Below are 18,815 nucleotides of genomic sequence, written 5' to 3'. Positions count from 1 at the left end.
CCGCCAATCTTTGAAAAAGGCCTTCCAAGCCTACGAATCAGAGGGCGGGATTTTAATTTGCTCCCGCCCTCACGGAATAACCAATCGACGTCGAGAGAGAGGGGGATAAACCGTCCCTTTTTAATTGGCCCCGCCCACTTTGGCAAGGCCGAAAGAGTAGCTACAACCATAAGCCCCGCCCCTTAAGTCCTCGTCGTTACGATAAACAAGAGCGGTCGTTCGGCAGCGGCGCATGCGCAGTGTCGGCGTCAAAGGCCGCCCTGTCAGCTAAAATAAAAAAGCTCTACTTCCGGTTTCCCTTTCAGTTACATAATAAGCGAGGAAGAAGACGCTCTAGCCTTCCCAAAGCTCAATCTCTATGAACAACCGGAAGTTGTCCTTTTATATATACAAATATATTTAAATTTGTGTCACTTTCTCCTTTTAAATGAGCAACTTTATTGTCCCTTCAAGATAGCGTTTATTTCCATGTTTTATAAAGGTTGTGTGGCCGCTCTAGCCTCAACTTCAATGATGGCGCATGCGCAGAAAGAAGAAGCGGGCCTCTCTAGCAGGAGGACATCGTTGGTTGTAGTAGCTCCGCTTCGGACGGGGGAGGAGCGAGAGTCGTTGGCGCATGCGCAGTGGGCGCAGCGCCACCGCTTGCGCATGCGCAGTGGACAAAGCTTGCGCTGTGAGGCGAAGGAGGAGGAGGAGGGTGCCCCTGAAGTTATTTATAATGTCGGTCCGGCCGCTGGTGACGTAGCGAGGAGTTCGGGCGGCGGAAGAAGAAGCGGCAGCAGCGTCCTCCTCGTTCTTCTTCCTCCTCCGTCGTCGTCATGGAAAGAGCCGGGCCGGCGCTGCGGAGGCTGGAGCCGGACTCGGGCGGCGCGTGGTGAGTCCGAGGGAGGAAAGAAGGCGCGCTCCCTTAACCCTCGCCGCCTTCTCTACATAAGAAACTCTTTAGAGAGTCTAGACTACAACTCCCAGAAGCCTCAGCCACGGTGGCCGAGAGCCTGGGATTCTGGGAGCTGAAGTCCAAAATCCCCTCAAAGGGCACCGTTTGGGGACCACTGATGTAGTATAATATAATGGTCCCCAAACGGTGCCCTTTCAGAGATTCTGGACTACAACTCCCAGAAGCCTCAGCCACGTTGGACAATGGCCTGGGATTCTGGGAGCTGTAGTCCAACAGCCCCTTAAAGGGCAGCGGTTGGGGGACCGCAGGTTTAAGGGAATCTGGTTTAAACCATGGTCCCCAAACTCTCTCCTTTAAGGGATTTTGGGCTTCATCTCCCAGAAGCCTCAGCCATGTTGGCCGATAGCCTGGGATTCTGGGAGCTGTAGTCCTCTTGAAAGGCACAGTTTGGGGGCCACTGGTCTTAGACTTTGGGGGGGCAATAGGTTCAGGGGTGAAGGAAGGTAAAGGTGGGGGTCTCCTTTCCCTCCTCACAAGCCTTTTGGTGCGCAGAGGAACTTACCTAAACACACACACACACCCCCCCCATAAAATAAACCCATGTCTTTTCTCCATAGGCTACCAATCAGTTGGTTTGGGGACACTGGAAGAGAAATGAGAGGAGGGTCTCCTTTCCCTCCGAAGCCCCTCGCTGCTCAGAGAAGCTCACTTCTCTTCATTGTAGGCTTGAGGTGGATGAGTTAGTAAGTTTGGGGGTGCAGGAGAAGGATGGGGGAGCGGAAAGAGGGGTCTCCTTTCCCTCACAAGTCTTTTGCTGCTCAGAGTTCAATCTCTCCCCCAAGAAGCCCCTCATGCCTCTTCATGATAGATTTCAGGTGGACGACTCAATAGGTTCAGAGGCTCAGGGGAGCAGAGAGAGTTTCTCTTGTCCCTTGCAAGCCCTTTGCTGTTTAGAGGAGCTGAAGTGGGGTCTCCCATCCCTCACAAGGCTTTTACTGTTCAGTGTTTAACCCCCCGCCCCCCCAAACCCCTAATGTTTTGGCATTATAGTCTTGAAGAGGATGAGTTAGTAGTTGGGGGGCAGGAGGAAGGGGAGGACTCATTTCCTTCACAAATGGGTGTCTTTTCTTTACAGACTATGACTCTGTAGGTTTGGATGAGGGTCTTCTTTCCCTCCCAAGCCCTTTGCTGCTCAGAGAAGCTCGCCTCCCTCGCGTCTCTTCATGATAGGCTTGAGGTGGATGAGTCATAGGTTTGGGGGCGCAGGAGAGGGGTGGGAGAGGGGAAAGAGGTATGCCGTAGGTATTGGAGGAGACAGCTCACAGCCTCCCTCTCCCCAATGATGTGGGGGCCTTTGTTGCCTTTTCACATTGTCAAAAGGGTTGCAGGGACCTGTGGGTAATGAGCCCAAGGACGCACCTCTTCATTCTGTGGATCCCGTCATCCTCTTTTGGGGAGGCAGGATGAGAGAGGGTATGTGTTTATAGTGGAGATGAATGAGTCCTGAAAGAGAAGGGGTCTGTTTTTGTCACCCTTCCCCCTCCAAGCAGCAGTGATTCCCCAACTCTGGTTCTCTGGGTGTTTTAGACGTCAGCTCCCAGAAGCCTCAGCCATCTTGGCCTGTAGTTCGGGATCCTGGGAACCAAAGTCCAAAACACCTGGAATGCCACAGTTTAGAAATCACTGCACCAAGGTGTGCATGCCCATCCCTTTCCTCCAAGAAGAAGAGAAGAGCGAAATCTATGAAATGGGAAGAAGAGGATGAAGGAGAATCCTTCCCAAGAGAAGTTTTTCATGTTCCTGCAGGAGATAGTGTCGGTTTGTGTCATTCCCCTGGGGCAAAATTCAGCAGATGAAATTTTTCCATTAGCATGGAAACAGGTGTACCTGAATCTTTGTCTTGGTTGTATCTTTCCCCAGTGTTTTTGCTAGTCCTAATCCTGAAACTTTTCTCTCCACAGACAGTTCTGCTGAATTATCCTACTACGCACCTGGGAAGCAAGGTTGGGTCCTCTGTCAGATGTAGAAACAACAGGCTAAACTGTATGCCTGGAATCGGCACCTAGAATGAAGCAGTTCACCTAATATTCTTCTCGCTGTCCCACGAATTCATATTTCCTTGCCTTTACGCCGGAGGCGGGAGAATATCTCAGAAGCGTATAACATCCTACCCATTTGGAAGCCTGCCTGGCTTGCTTTGCTCCCAGCCAGTGGAAGCTCAACTTTTGGGTTTCCTCTTCCTTGTTTTCCTTTGAGAGATAATTTCACTCAGATAGACAATGCCGTGAACAGTTGCGTCGCTTCCCGCTCGCCAGCCCTATAAACCGTGCACCAGGGAGTTCGGTAGACAGTGCAAAAGGCGGTCAGGGAATTTGCTATGGCTGGGAGTGGTGGTTACACAGACCTACGAGAGAAACTCAAATCAATGATGCCTTACCGGGACAGCTACAAGGGCGGCGGGCTGCGGGACCCAGCGGAGTCCCCCTATGGAGGCATGGGTGAACGGAAACGTAAGTACCACGAGGATTCTGAGTCAGAGCCCAGCGACTATGAGGAACGCCAGCGGGAGGAGGAAGAAGCCCAGAAGGTCAAAAGTGGCATCCGCCAGCTGCGCCTCTTCAGCCCCGAAGAGTGCGCCAAGATCGAAGCTCGGATCGACGAGGTGGTCTCCCGGGCTGAGAAGGGCCTGTACAAAGAACACACGGTGGACAGGGCTCCTCTGCGGAACAAGTATTTCTTTGGGGAGGGCTACACGTACGGGTCTCAGTTGCAGAGGCGAGGCCCTGGCCAGGAGCGGCTGTACCCACGGGGGGAGGTGGATTCGATCCCCGAGTGGGTGCACGACTTAGTCATTTGCAAGCTGGTGGAGCACCGGGTGATCCCCGAGGGCTTTGTGAACAGTGCGGTCATCAACGACTACCAGCCGGGGGGCTGCATAGTCTCCCATGTGGACCCTATCCACATCTTTGAGAGGCCTATTGTCTCCGTGTCGTTCTTCAGTGACTCAGCGCTCTGCTTTGGCTGCAAGTTCCAGTTCAAGCCCATCAGGGTCTCTGAACCGGTCTTCTTCTTGCCTGTGAGGAGAGGGAATGTCACTGTGCTCAGGTAAGGAAACACACGCGGAGGTTTCAGAACCAGTGGTCCATTTCAGCTCCTACGCTGATTGTCATATAAGAAAACATGGGAGAGACATGCTTGTTGCAGGATAATTTGGGGATAGCCTACGCTCTTCTATGATTCCTCTTCATCTTTTCTTATACCTGTTAATTTTGATGCAGTTTGAGTCAAAAGCAGAATGGCCTCTGTGTTGGGTTTGCAAATCCTTTGAAGCGGAAGGCTTTGGTTACTGTCATCGTATTTATTTTTTTTAATAAATCCTATTATTATTATTTAAATAACATCACGGGCAACTCCCGCTGGGTTTGCATAATATCACTGGAGACTTCTCACTGAGGTGTGGGCAGTGGCTTTCAAGCTGACACATAGGGATCCCTGGGGTGATTTTAGCAAGTGTTTCCTCAACGAAAATATTGGTAAAGCTTCAGAATTTCTATCATTTAACCTTACAGGAAATAGGGTTTACTGTAGGGCAGTACATCTCAAAGTGGGGTCCAAAGACTGGTGCCAGGGTCCTGGTCAGTGGCAGATTTGCAGGGAAAAAATGTTTGTCGTCCAAGATGGCCCCTGTCCCTGGCAGATAGGCTGGGGAGCTCTTCCAGTCCCCCAACATTAGATAGCTTAAGAAGTATTGTTTTATGGTGCATCCTCATTTTGAGCAAATCTCAGCACGAACTGGGCATGCAACTTGGCATGTGACCCATGGGGGCTGTCCGGATTTGATGTGAGACAGCTGTCGTCAGAGCAGGAAGTTCCAGGGAGTATTTATAAGGGCTGGGGAGGTGATAGAACATTGCACCATTGACCCCCGTCAACAGGAAGAACCCGACCTTAGCACTCTGCCTTCTGCACCATTCGAGGCAGTAGAAAAAGGTCAAAGGGGAGCTTGCTACCTTATCTGGGAGCCATCTTTGCTCCTTGGGAACACCTGCCTTGGCGCTAGAGCTAAATCTGGCCTGCAGCAAATTAATTGTGTCTGCATAACGGGTCCACTATGCAAATGGCTTTGAATTATGGCTGCAATTGATCCACGTCCTCCGTGCGTGTGCCTTTCAAGTCGCCTGTCAATGTGCAGTGACCCCGTATATTTCATAGGATTTTCTTAGTCAATGATTACTTAGAGGTGGTTTGCTGTCTCCTTCTTTTAAAACACCACACAGGACCTGGTATTCCTTGGCAGTCCACCCATCCAAGTACTAGTCAGGCCTGACCAGCGATCTGTTGGAAAAGAAACACCCTGCAAGGGCTGCCCTTTTTGGAGCACATTTAGTTAGCGTAACTGCCAGGACTGAAGGCATAGTGATGAGTTGATGCACTCCTTTTCTGCCAGGTGGAGGTTGTATTTCATCCAAGGCAGTTTCCATTGACTGCAAGGCCGTGTGGCACTCAGAAACGGGTCACGTTAGAGTTTCTGTGTGCCCTCTTGGCTCTGTTTCCTTGCCCTTAAAACCAAAAATGCAACCGCTCGGGAGGTAAGGGTATTGATCCTGACAGCTGGATTCGTGAAGCAGCATTTTTGCCAGGTGCTGAGTGTGGAAGCGTGAGAAATGCTGGATCAGGATAAGCTTGTGATGACACTGTATTTATAGCCTTGTAAGCCAAAGCCTGCTCCCTGCTAGGATGAGTCAAACGTCTCCAATGGCTAAGCGTTGCCATGGCAAAGGCAGGGCAACTGGGGGTTTTGTTTTTGTTTTAGGTTTGCGAAGGGAGCACCCTCACCCTGACCTGTGGCTGGTCCTTTAAGATGCCTGTAGGACAGCCCCATCAGGTAGTCATGCCAATTGTGAGCTTCTTTGTAAAGTAATGTTGGGTGTAGAATAGTGATGGGTGCATAGTGTAGTAGTTTGCGTGTTGGACTGGGACTCTGGGATTCGTGCTCATACAGGGAAACCCACTGGGTGACCATGGGCAAGTTACACTCTCTCAGCTTCAGAGGAATCCTAGGGTGATGGAGGCCTGGTGGCGCAGTGGGTAAATGCCGATGCTGCAGCCACAAAGTTGTGAGTTCGATCCCAGGGCTCCAGGGTTGAGTCAGCCTTCCATCCTTTCGTAGGTTGGTAAAATGAGTCCCCAGCTTGTTGGGGGTAAGTGGCTTCCAGATTGTAAACCTCTTAGAGAGTGCTGAGTTCACTATGAAGCGGTATAGAAATGTAAATGCTATTGCTAGGTTCAGATCCCTGCTCTGTCCTGAAAACCCACTGGGAGACCTTGGGCCAGTCACTGTTTCTCAGCCACAAAAGGAAGGCAATGGCAAACCCCCTCTGAAGAAGCGTTGCCAGGAAAACCCTTTAATAGGTTCATAAGTTGGAAACAACTTGAAGGCGCACAGCAGGCAAAACCACTGAACTCCACCTGTGCTGCAGAGCTCCAAAGTTGGACTAAAGGAGAGATAGAAATTCTAGCATTTGGTGGGTGGAGATACAAAACCTCTTGGCTGTGCACAGTAACCTACAAGGCCTATGCCAGTTTCCCTAAAGCAGCTGCAAGCAGTTCCTGAGGTCTCTTCTAGAAGGAGATGGGGGGGATCCTTCTAGAATTACAATAGGCCCACAAGTTGTCACAGAGTATCTTGACATTCATCTTCCTGGCAGGCTGGTTTCCAAGGAGAGGCACCAGCGCTTCAACTTCCGCGGTTATCAGTGCGACAGCTACTAAGCTCTTAAGCATTAACTTAAAAGGCCTTCAGCCAAGGAGGGCTGGCTGGTGCGCTGGGGCTGAGCCGTCCAGCACTTCCAGGCCTTCTGGATGCTGCCAGGTTGGGCCAGGCTGGTACTCCCAGTCACATGAGTGGGTCAGCTCTGCCAACCTGGTTGGGAATGAGTAAGCAGTTCTAAAGGCAGCTGCTGTCGGGAGAATCTAGCCAGACAGGAGTGGCATGTCAGTTATGGCAATGTGATGCTCAATATTGCTGGGTCAGTGGCTTCATGCTGTCAGTGCGGCAGTTTGTGTGTTCTGCTTACAGTAATTCTGTGTGTAAACACTGGTTTCCGTCTTGCTCATCTCTTCTCAAGTCTTTAACAGTGCAGCTTCCTAATTCTACCTCCTGATTCTTCAGCATATGACTTCTGCAGTGTCCTTACTAATGTTTAGTCTCTGTGAGACCCAAGTCCTGTATCTGGAGTTTGTGTGTTTCAGTGAGGCAGCAGGGAAGGATTCCTCAAGGGCTCTATGCTACAAGTGTTCCAGAGAAGTCCGGAAAATGGAAAGCAGAATCTTCTGAGTTTCCAGTTCTCTTTTCTCTGCCATGCATTTAATGAAACCCAAAGTCCCTTCACAGCTCATGACAGGACTTGGAACAGGTTGACAGAATGCTCTCCCCTGGAGCCAGTGTCTGATCTCAAAGAAAAGGTTAAGAGTTAGTGGCATTCAGAATTTCTCTGTGCAGTATGTTAGGTATGAAAGCCACACATAGTTTTTGCAACGCTGATAAGAGTTAAAGGTAGAGAGGTGGCAAGAAGGCATTTCTGCACAAAGGAGACCTGAGAATAGTCTTATCCTGCTGCTGTCACCCATTTTAGCCAAGTTCAGCTGTCAGGCTGCGGTGTAATATTTGAGAGCTACAGTATTGTAGCTATAGATGTGGCCTACAAAAGGGAAATGGTCAATGAGGGATGGATTACGCGGGCATCCCCAAGGTCCTTTGCGCATCCCTGCTTTCTAAAACATATCAGATGGCTGTGGAAAGGAAGACCTTCTCCACTGAGGCCCTGTTTATGGCATGCTTTCTCCTAGCAGTCTTGCAGGGCTCCGACTTTGCTGCTGGTTTGGGTCCGACACGGGCCTCTTTATTTACCTTTTAATCTGCTCCAACTTCCATTTCGTTCTGAACTGTTTTGTCTTTACAGTACTTAAGTGATTTCACACTGCTTTTATCTTCCTTAAACAAAACCTGCTTTCTATTGTGCATTAGCTGTTTTATCTTTTTGTTGTGTAAACCTGCCTGTGAATGTGTTGAAAGGTGGTACACAAATACCTTAAATAAATAGCAAGCTAAAGACCAAGGCTTTAGCGTGGCAGTCTCCAGCGTGGGACAAGGATGCAACTGCCAGCTTTTCTGGCCCTAGCATTCCAGATATGCTTTCCAGACATTGAACTTCCTATTCAAGGATATTGTTGACCGCTTCCAACCTACCGCCTGCTCTCCAAATGGCAAAACACCACTTGACTGTGGGCTGAAATTCCATTTGACAAGGCAATATCCAGGCCTAGAGCCAGTCCTGAATCTTACAATCTATTTCTGAGACTAACATGGGCCTTTTATAAACATTGTTGTGCCTGTACTTGATGCCATTTCTCATCAGCTACTTATGAGCTGAAGACTAGAGCATCAGTAAACATGTTCAGAGTGACCTGCCACTGCAAACCTCTTGAACACTTGAGGGGAGGGATTTGACCACAGTATAGCATCTGGCCTGCAGTCTTAATGGAAATTGGGAAGGGTTGGGGCAGCCAAATGGCACAGGTAGTATTTGGAATCTGACACATTTTCATGTGGGTGTTCCCAGAGAACCCTAGGATGGTGCGGTAGTCCCAGGCGCATCCATTCCTGTGAATACCTGGCAGTAAAGGGTTCTGACTACCTGTCACAGTTGTAGATCAGGTTATTTCATCACCAGCTGAGGAACATGATAGAAAAAAGAACAGCCGTAGCTTTTAGAAAAGTTTGGTTTTGCCTGAAATCCTTCCTGTTCTTTTTAATCCCATACAGTGGCTATGCAGCGGATGAAATTACACACTGCATTCGACCACAGGATATCAAGGAGAGGAGAGCCGTCATCATCCTTAGGAAGTAAGTGGTGCAATCCCTTTGAAGAGGCTGTAGCTGGTATGTAGCTTCCCCTCCAAAGCACCAACCACTTTCCCATTCTTAGTGCTAACAAGTCTGGCAGATCATTCGGTCTTTGTTAAGCAAAAACCAACTTTACAATCCAGTGGTGTGTGTCTGTGAGGCATAGCTGTTTGCTTCATACTCCTTATTGTTCATGCGTGGTTCTTGGAATCATAAGGTGGGTTTCCTGGAGAGGGATATAGCCACTTGGGGCAAGCTGGTTATTTAAGCCTCCTATTGCCCTAAGAAACCCCAAGAAAAGGCTATTGTGTAGGGAAGTGAAGGCAGGGTTTATTTAACACTCAAAAAATGTCCTGCCTAGAGCTTGGGGGAAAAGCTTTCCTTTTGGACAGGAAATATTGGGTTGGGGATTCTGGGAACTGTTGTCCAAAAAAAAGTAACACTGCCAGGCTCTGATCATGCCACTGACCCTTATTGGCTCCTTGTGTCATTTGATCCCTGCTGACTGAGAAGCTGCAGCACATTTAGCATTGCTAAATGAAAAAGGTGAAGGTCAGAAGGTCTTACAAGGCAGAGAGTGAGTGTGGGGGGCAGGTAGTTGAGCCCCCTTTTTAAGCCTCCTATTCTCCCTCTTGCAATCTACAGTATAGTCCCATTTCTTTCTTGCCATACCAACAGGTGCCAGGGATTGAACTTGGGACTTTTTTCATGCAAAGCCTGTATTCTACCACTGATTTGTGGCACCTTGAAAGTTGGTAGGACAGGTTCACCTCAGTAATAGTCTCTCTCTCCAAAGCCTTATAATGAGACGCATATGAATTCCCAGCCCCTCTGCTGTGTTGTGTCTGTGTCATGTCTGGGCACCAGCAGAGGCTGAGCTTAATGGAGGCTGGAGAGGTTTTCTGCATAGGATGTGCCCGTGAACATGTTTGGAATTCCTTGGGTTTGTAATGAACACATGCAAGGATTAAAAGTATGCGTTAACAGGGAAGCAGAAAAGGCCTGGCTCTCCTTGACAGTGTAACTGGCACAAGTTGTGTGGGAATCGAGCCCAGCAACTTGCATCGGAAGAGCTTCTGGAAGGGAGTTCAGGGACTTTGGCTCTTGCAAAACACCTGCAACCCAGAAGGGATCTGTTTTGCTGAGAAGGGTAGGCAGACGTCACACAACTCTGGGCAGGATTCTTTGCACCACTTTTGTGATTGCTTGCCAGAGAACAAGAGAACTGTGGAGCGGAGTAGAATTTTTCTGGGCAGCCTTGGTTACTGGCCTGGCCATAAAACCTTCAGGGTAGTGAAAACCTTGCCATATTTATGGGCTCTTTTCACAGGCTCCAAGCCTAGAAGGGTCACCCCTGAATTGGCTGCCCATCTCAGAGATTGAGCAGCTGGAATGAGCCAGAAAGAGACTGTCCTCAGCTTGCAGAAAAGGAGCAAAACTCCTCAATTGGGCTTAGCTCCAGTGACTTTTAGGGGCATCTGGCAGCACATGTTTCACCCACTTAGCATTTTAGTGGGAAAGTATTTGAATAGAACTGTTTGTCCAGTAAAAGCAAGAGATACATGTAGTCCTGGATCTCCCCTTAACGTCTAACTTCTGAGACCGCCGTAAACAATCACAGCCTGTACCTTTTCAGATAATAGGGTTTGATGTTATCCAGCCAAAGAAGGTTTGACTGTTCAGAATTGGTTAAGATATTTCTTAAAGGCTTTAATGGAACTGTTTGAAGGGGTGGAAATTATTCATCCCCATTAAGCGATATTAGCTATTTAGAAACAATCCATGATCTCTAAAATACTGTAAATAAATGGCTAGAACTTGAGAATGTTTACTAAGGTTTCCGTAAATGTGAATGCATTGCCGCTTAGTAAGATGGCCTCTACATTTGACTGAGCAATTCTTCCCTGTTTGCTTTTATAGTGGAAAGCTTTATTTTAAAAAAAAGACAACATTTAAGCAAGAGTCAAGCGAAGCAACAGAAACTATTGAAAACAAAAGCCAGGTTTTAAAAGCCGTTATTCCAAATAGGACACCGGCCAATTCTTCAGCAGTCACAGCTTTGTGGCTTCACTGAATGCTGGATTAGTCAGATGGCCAACAGGCCAGCTCTGATTTCAAACTTGGATGTTGTTCTTTTTCCGTTTTGTTATGGAAAGATTCTCGGGGGGGGGGGGGGAATAGCAGAATTTGCTCTTAATCCCAAATCCATTGATTGAGTCATAAAGTGAGTGGGGCATGTGATATTCCTGACCTGTTCATAATTTTTAAAATTGCCAAGCAACATCAGTTGAAGCAGTGTGTTGTAGTGGCTTGAGGGTTTGACTAGGACTCCAGGAGACCAGGATTCGAATCTCCACTCAGGCAAGTCACACTCCCTTGCCCTAAAAGGAAGTTAATGGCAAGCCTCTTCTGAACATGGCTGTAACAAGAAACATCCCCAGCCTTGATACTTGATCCTGTTGGAGAGGCAGGATACAAATAAATTATTATTATTGATACATTTGGCATATCTCAGGCACCACAAACACTCTGATCATGTTCTTGAATACCTCCAGAACCAGACTGGATGCCCCCCGGTTGGAGATGCGATCTTTGAGTAGTTCTGTCCTGATGCCAGGCTATGCCTCTGACCGTCTATCAAGAAGCAACCGGGACCACATCCTGAAGCCAAAAAGGTCCCATCGCAAAGCAGACCCGGACGCTGCTCACCGGTAAGAAAACCCTTGCCGAAAGATGGATAGAGTGGTTTGTTGTTGTTGTTGTTGTTGGCAGGGAGGGAGGGAGAGGCGAGCCATGAGTTCTTAGCTCCACAGAATGTGGAGTGAGTTAATTTTCCCTTTGTTTTTGCTGGGCTTTTTGTTTGGTGAAGAATACTCATCATTGGAAAAGCCCGTTTCATAACTCTGGGGTTTAAATCTGTATACTGAAGTTCAAACTTGGGAATTGATGAGTTGTGAGAGAATAGTAATTGCTTCCAAAATTACTATTTTGGAATGAGGTTTGGGGACGGGAATCTGTGGTAACCGATCAAATAGAAGAGAAGCCCTGAGCTTTCTGATGCTTTAAACCTCTCTCTGACCTCCATTCAGCCACCTAATTCAGCTGTGTCTCTCTCTTTCTCTCTCTTCCTATCCACCTTCCAGGCCTCGCATTTTAGAAATGGATAAAGAGGAGAACAGGCGCTCGGTCCTTTTGCCCAAGCACAGGAGACGGAGCCACTTCAGCTCCGAGAACTATTGGCGGAAGTCTCAGAATGATCCCACGGAGGACTTTGATGAAGAGGAGGAGGACGAAGAGGACGGCAGCCCGGCCCGCAAAGTCAAAATGAGGCGGCATTGAGGAAATTCTGTTCTTTCTCACTCCCCTGCACTTTCCCCACATCCAGGGTCAGAGCTGATCAGACTGGCCTTCAGGCTGGGAAGTCCTGCCACCCTTCTTTTTCTTCTAACTCTCACAGCTCTCTCTCTTTCTCGTCTAGTTTTCACTTTCTTCTTCCCCACTCCAGCCTCCTTTCTAAGGCTGAGGTATACCCAGCAGGCATCTGGCTCACTTTTTCATTTTTCATTTCTTTTAAGTCAGGGCATCCTACTAACCAGGATGTATTTGCTGCCACCTGCCTTGGGCACACCTCAGTCTGGAGGCAGCCTTCCTTCTCTCTGTATCTCTCTCTCTTTTTCTTCTTCTTCTTAAGGAAAAGCAGTCTTGTTCTCAAAGGCGTGGATGTCAAAGATGCCAAAAAGTGACCTGTTCCGAGTTTGCTTGAAGGGTTGCAAAAAATATCCTTTTTTTGTGCTCTCATGCCGCCGCTTCTTTTAAAACAAAAAACACTATTCTAGGTATTCAGCATTTGATCTCATGCTCGCCACCTCCCACGCACATGGCGAAACTTTGTTCTGGCAGCGGCCATCCTTACACCAAAGGGCTCCCTGGTTTCTGAAGACCGCGACCATATGGATTGTTTTACTTCCCATCCCCTCCTTTCTCTCCCGCCGTTGTTCAAAAGACGCCACCCTCCCGCAACTGGAAAAAAGAATACCCCAAAAGCTTCGCGGACACCTCTGTCACGGCACCGGATGACAAAGCGTTTATTGGACGTGTTGCACTTTAGTGTCAGGGTTCCCCCTCCCTTTTGTGTGTGTATGTATTTGAGTGTGTGTGTGTGTGCATGTGTGCGTGGGCGCATGTGTTCCATTAAATGCCATATAATTCCCCTTCCTCCCCTTTTATTTTGCTTGGGCTAGCAAGCATCTTGTGTTTTCTGCGCTGCTAATGGAAGGATACCATTGTGTGTTTCTCTTTTGTGAAGGATGCGTGGCAGTTCCACCTTGGAGCTGCTTCTTGAGGGCTCACTGAGCGGGTGGGAAGGAGCAACTCTTGGAGGAAGGAGGAGAGGTTGGGTCAGAAACCCTGGGTCTGCTGACTCCTTTACTCTAACAGCATTTGCAGGAGCGTGCTTGGCATGGTCTCAGCCATGCAAACAGAACCTGCACAGGCTCAGTCTGAGTGCAAAGCAATTTTTTTGTTAAGTGGCTTGCTCAGGAGAGATTTCCCAGTGTGTTCCACCCCTTCTTTGTGTGTAAAAGTTGATCTGTTCCATTCAGATGCGCACATCTCCCATTTTAGGGAGGTAGGAGGTAGAAAGGCTTTTTCCCAATATTGCTGCACCTTTAGATGCTTGAAACTGGATCTTCTTCATAGGCTGTTGTCTGTCCTCAAGAGGAAGAGGGCCAGTGGGCAACCTGGATCCCAAGCTAAGCTGGTAGCTGGGTGTTTGAAGAGAAGGATTCCTTTCCCCTCCGTTTTTTAAAGGCAGATTAGTTGCTGAGGAGTGAGGCTTGGGGATCCCCAGGTCGTGGTGCAGAATCTACCTCCGGTGAGACAGTCATGCTTGAGCCTGCCTGGGCTGGCATTGGGTTGAAAAGGAATAATCGGCTGCTTCCGTTCCTGCAGGTCCAGCAGGCAGGCCTCCTGCTTTTGTTCTCTAACCCTTTCCTCTAAGACCTGCTTGCAAGTCCTCCCAACAGGGCCTGCCCACTGGCCTCTGACACACTCAGCGCTTTTGCTTTCCCGCTGGAGCGTGGCTCAAAGAGCAAGCCCTCTGGCTGCTAGTGAGTTGATTTGAACCTTTTGCATGTGTGGTTTTATTTTTAAATTCCAGGTCTTCTCCTCAATGGCTGTGCTTTTTTTTCCTGGCCTCACTCTGTCCCAAGCTGAAGGAGTTGTCAGAGTTCAGGAAGTATGCCAGAACCTGAGTTTTAACAGATTAAAATAAATCCCAGTTGCCTCTGAAGTCTTCACCCACTCCCACCCACCCACCCACCCAAAGTCCTGGTCATTTCACTCAGCACTTTGCATTAAAACCACTAGTACAGCTAATCTCCTCTTAAGCATCTTCATCTTATTTTGCCCTGCTTTGCAAAGTCCCCTTACTCATGCATATAGTCCCGTTTGCCTTTTTTCAGTGACCTCTCCATACCTGGCTATAGGCACTGAATTCTGATGAAGGTTTTTGGATGTCAGGAACAATGTTATGTGTTTTGTTCTGCAGCTGCCTGGCCTGTTGGCTAACTTAGGAGGAGAGGAACAGAGGAGATTAAGCACAACCGTACTACAGCATGGCCAGATTTAAAAACAGAGCGCATATTTACTGCCTCTTTGGGGAATCTTATAACTTCTGAGAGTGGTGGCTTCATAATGCACAGAACCGTGAGTTCATCGCTAAAGCTTCCCTGTTTGTGCAGGTTGTTCCTAGTTACTTATCCAGGAGCATACTTAGATTTAAAGGTTGAAAGCATCCCTCCATATAATTCCCTGTAGGTAAAGTCAAAGCAGAACATAGAGAAGTCATTAAAAAACATGTTGATGATCTGTTTAATGTCCTGGCCTGCAATGAACAGACCTGCTGGTCCAGGAGACCTTAGACCGCTCTGGTTTTGGTTTCCTGAAAAGCATTAAAACATCCAGGATGTTGGTTGCAAAGCATTCTTAAGGGCTCAGCATCCTGTGGCATCCCATTCCACATCCCTGTCTTGCTAGTTGAAAGCATCTTCTCTTTATTGGCCACTAACGTAAGGACTGTGTGCATGCCCCCATACCACTGGCAACCTCTTCTTCATAGTTTAAGTTGGTTTCTTCTCTTTGTTTCCTCTATTTTTTGACTGTTTGACTAATCTTAAGAAAGACAAGTCCAGTTAGGTCAAGGCTGACAGACCTGGGGCCCTTTTGCACTACACCAGTGGTTTCCAAATTTTAATCCTGTGTGTGTTTGGACTTCAGTTCCCAGAAGCCCCAGTCAGCTTGACCAACAGTCAAGAATTCTGGGAGCTGAAGTCCAAGACAACTGGAGGACCACAATTGGGGAACCATTACACTGTGCAATTATAACATTATAATCCCACTCTGTCTGCTATGGTTGCTTCCTATGAGATCCTGAAACTGGGGGAGGAGCGCTCCAACGCCTCCCCAAACCTGTCCCAGGATTGCATGGGTTGTTGCCATGAGTTAAAGTGGAATATTAGCAGTATATTTGTGTAGCGAGAAAGGGCCCCTGGTTTCTTTGATCAAGAACTTCCATGTGTCTCTGCCTAGGGCAAGATGGCATGCGACATCTGAACCTCTGCTCCCATCTGGAGTATATTATTAATCTGCAGTTTGCTTTAATTTTTCCCATTCCTCCTTTTTAAGCCTTTAAGACGGCTGTTTTCCAAACATGTGGGGCACCTTGGTCAGGAAAGCTTATGGGGCAAAACCCACTCCGTGTGCACTTTGCTGCCTTACTTGTCTCTGCCTCCTTTTTAAAATGTGGGACCCATCTCTCCATGAAAGCAGTGGAGGTAGCTGCGTCTGGCAGGTCTCTGTCCTCTTGAATGCCCCTCATTTCAACAAGGAGCCATGCCAGAAAGAGAACCTGAATCCCTCCTGTCAATGCTGTTAGAGTGAAGTTTAATAGCAGCCATCACTGGAGAGAGAAAAAGGCCGATCTTAGCTGGACGCTTCTGAAAACCTGAGGCTTGCATGGCTTGGATCCATTTCCAGTGGTTTGCTGAGGGTTGTTCGGTTTGTTTTTAAATGCCAAGTGCTGTTGAACTTGAGTCAGAAGGTTTAATACAAATTGCTATTCTATTATAATGAATCCAATCTGCTCCAGAATTGCACCTGGGTTTCTCCCCCTTTGCACCCGCCTTCCTCCCAATTATTAAATTTAAATAAAATTTAAAAAATAAGAAAATTAAAAAAAGAAGAAGTTCTGGCTGACTTTTTTTGTGTGTTTTTTTTAAAAATTAAAACAAATCTCTAATTTTTTGTTACAAATAATAATAAAAATAAATAAGTGGCAATATTTTTTTTTCTGTAATTTTTCATAGGAAAAAAAAAGCAAAACAAAAACGAAGCGTGATTTGTAAACAGAAAAATTGTACAATTGCAAAGTTTGCGATACACACACGAAACAAGCGCACGCCGCGTGGCACGCCGTAAATGGGGCTGGGGAGGGCCGGGGAGAGAGTATTTTCCGTACAGTACTGTGTATTTGGGGAGAAATCTTTTAATTCGGGTTGATTTAGGAAAGGACTATAGTTCCCTGTCAGGGTTTGAAATCTCTCTTTTTTTGTTTGTTTCTTGTATAGAATGCTGCATTTAACTAAATAAAAGCCGAAAGCATCACTTGACTGACTGGGATCAATGTGTGTTTCCAACCGTCGCCTTTGTAGGACAGTCTAAACGTTTCATGTTTTGTTCCGTACAAAGGGATACCTCTGTTAAAGAAGTCCGGGAATACCTTGGACGCCACTCGTTTTAACAGAATGTTTTGTACCCGAAGCAGAAATCGCATGAAAGAAAGGATACGGATAGATTTGTACACCAAAAGGAGAGAAATCCAGGATGTTTCAGCAAACCTTTTCTTCGAAACTCACAAAAACGGAGCAACCAGGTTCAGGTAAGCTTTGAATAAGTGAAAATGCTTTGAACCTTGAACCTTCCCCCCCCCCCACTAGCTTCCATTTTCTCTAGGGTTTCCATTTTGGTGACTCCAAATGCTTTTTAACATGTTGGGGTTAGCTGCTGAGGCAGCCGTGTTTGCTTTCTGCTTTTCTCTCTCTTTTGCAGTGGTTTGAGGGTTGGGTGACAATTCTATAGAGACCAGGGTTTGATTCCCAGCATAAGTCTAGAAATGTTAGTCAAAAAATTGACGCTAAAAGCCCAGGTCGACTTATCCATGGGTCAATGTAAATACTATAACTCTTACTATAAAGAGAACCATTCCCTGGTGAACGGCAAGAGCGCAATCTGTCTTGAAAGCACTGTCTCTCTCTACTCTCTCTTCCATCCAGCCTTTAGTGTGAGCCAAAACAGTTAAGCCTGCCATAATTTTGTAGGTTCTTTGGCATTGTTTTCCTTTGCTTCATCATTTAGATCCTTTGTTGCATGTCCCTAAGTTTTACCCTCGACTTATCCAAGGGTCATACCAAAATCCACAATTTTGCCCCCAAAACCTGCCCTTGACGTATACATGAGATCGACTCATAGTCGAGTATATATGGGATTTGTTTTGCTCAGAGTTGGATAAGTATACTGCAAGCCAACAAGGCATTTTAACCAAGATCAGTTGATCACAAAAATGCAGTTGAGTACATAATAAAAGACAGTATATGTCATATAGCTGCAATTAAACCCTATAAAAATAATTTATTTGAGGCTTTTTAAGGCTTTGTTTTGTAACGTCATACATTTTGCGGTGCCTTGTCCTCCTTTGGGGTGGTGAGATCTGCTCACCCCAAATACATGGGGTTCAAGTGGGACTGAGAAACCGGCCATGTCTTTGCATTACTTCCTTAACCCACAAGATGGTGCAGAGCACCGCGTTTCGCAGCCCACGGCGCAACGGTCCAGAAACCGGTGGAGGAAGCCAAAGGGAGGAATTGTGGAATGGAAATGTGCAAATCCTGCATGGAAAACTAAAGGGACGGTGACAGGGCTGGGGAAGGTGAAGTGTGGAGACATTTGGGAAGGCCTGTCATGCCATGCAGAAGATTGCAGGTTCAAAGCCTGGTGTTTCCAAGTAGGTCTAGAAAAGGCTAAATCCTGAAAAGCCATGCCAATGAGATGATGCCAAGTTTAAATGAGCCGTGTGGCCACTAAATCTGAATTTGCTGTGGTTTGCCATGATGCCCTTAATAATAGTGTAGACAAGACCAGGTCATTGTGAGTCCAGAAAACCATGGATTTTATAGTAAGTGTAGACTTACCCCTGGGACTCAGCCATGGAAACCCACTTTGGGCAAGTCATACCCTCTCAGCCTAAGAGAAAGGCAGTGCCAAAGCTCTGAAGCAATCTTGCCAGTGATATCTTGTGCATGTTTTTATGTGCCTACAAGTCATCTGTCGACTTTGAGTGACCCCCATGAACTAATAGGGTTTTCTTAGGCAAGGAAGTCTTGGAGGTGGTTTTGCCAGTTTCTTCCTCTGAAAAAAAAAGAGCCTCCAGCACCTGGGATTCGTTGGTAGTCTCCCCGCCAAGTCCTAACCAGGACCAAACCTGCTTATCTTCCAAGACCAGATGGGATCTGGTGCCTTTAGGGCATGGTGAGGGTTACCATTCATTGGAGTTGACAAGAAAATGCAAGACTAGGATCACCATAAGTTGGAGTCCACTTGAAGGTACATAGCAACAGCAGTCTTCTCCAACTTTTATCTTCTTTCCGCCTCTCTTGTGTGTTTTTATTTTTCCATTTTCAATAGCCTCACAGCTTGAAAATCCAAATGCATTGTGGGCTGAGCCGCTGCTGCCACCTGCCACTTGCCAAAATGAAGGCTGGTTTTCTGGGAAAGCTGTGTTGTTGTCAAGGCTCTTCTCACTGCGTTGTCCCGATCTATTCTGGAACCTGGCTTCCCTTTGCAAAGAGCTTTGGGAACAGACTGTAGTGGAGGAATGGAGCACCTCGGAGGGCGGTGGACTCTCCCTCTTTAGAGGTTTTGAACAGAGGTCGGGTGGCCATTATCAGGGAGTGCTTT

At 47.3% G+C, this 18,815-nt stretch overlaps 1 protein-coding gene across 1 annotated transcript; it reads left to right on the top strand.

The window, feature by feature from the left end:
• The first annotated feature begins 644 nt into the window (after nt 1–644).
• On the top strand, nt 645–16,466 carry ALKBH5 (alkB homolog 5, RNA demethylase). The gene is made up of 5 exons (XM_042437859.1): nt 645–874; nt 2,860–4,003; nt 8,724–8,804; nt 11,360–11,515; nt 11,948–16,466. The coding sequence occupies exons 2-5, from the start codon at nt 3,276–3,278 to the stop codon at nt 12,141–12,143; spliced, it is 1,161 nt and encodes a 386-aa protein (XP_042293793.1). The 5' UTR covers nt 645–874; nt 2,860–3,275; the 3' UTR covers nt 12,144–16,466.
• The last annotated feature ends 2,349 nt before the right edge of the window (nt 16,467–18,815 follow it).

This window comes from Sceloporus undulatus, chromosome 8, assembly GCF_019175285.1.
Source record: "Sceloporus undulatus isolate JIND9_A2432 ecotype Alabama chromosome 8, SceUnd_v1.1, whole genome shotgun sequence".
NCBI classification, from domain to species: Eukaryota; Metazoa; Chordata; class Lepidosauria; order Squamata; family Phrynosomatidae; genus Sceloporus; species Sceloporus undulatus.
The sequence above is the reverse complement of the archived record's forward strand: the minus strand, read 5'-3'. Positions and strand labels throughout refer to the sequence as shown.

Coding starts and splice junctions, on each gene's coding strand:
- ALKBH5 (XM_042437859.1), top strand. CDS start 3,276: ATGGCTGGGAGTGGTGGTTACACAGACCTACGAGAGAAACTCAAATCA. Junction 4,004..8,723: donor GGGAATGTCACTGTGCTCAG/GTAAGGAAACAC, acceptor AATCCCATACAG/TGGCTATGCAGCGGATGAAA. Junction 11,516..11,947: donor GACCCGGACGCTGCTCACCG/GTAAGAAAACCC, acceptor TCCACCTTCCAG/GCCTCGCATTTTAGAAATGG.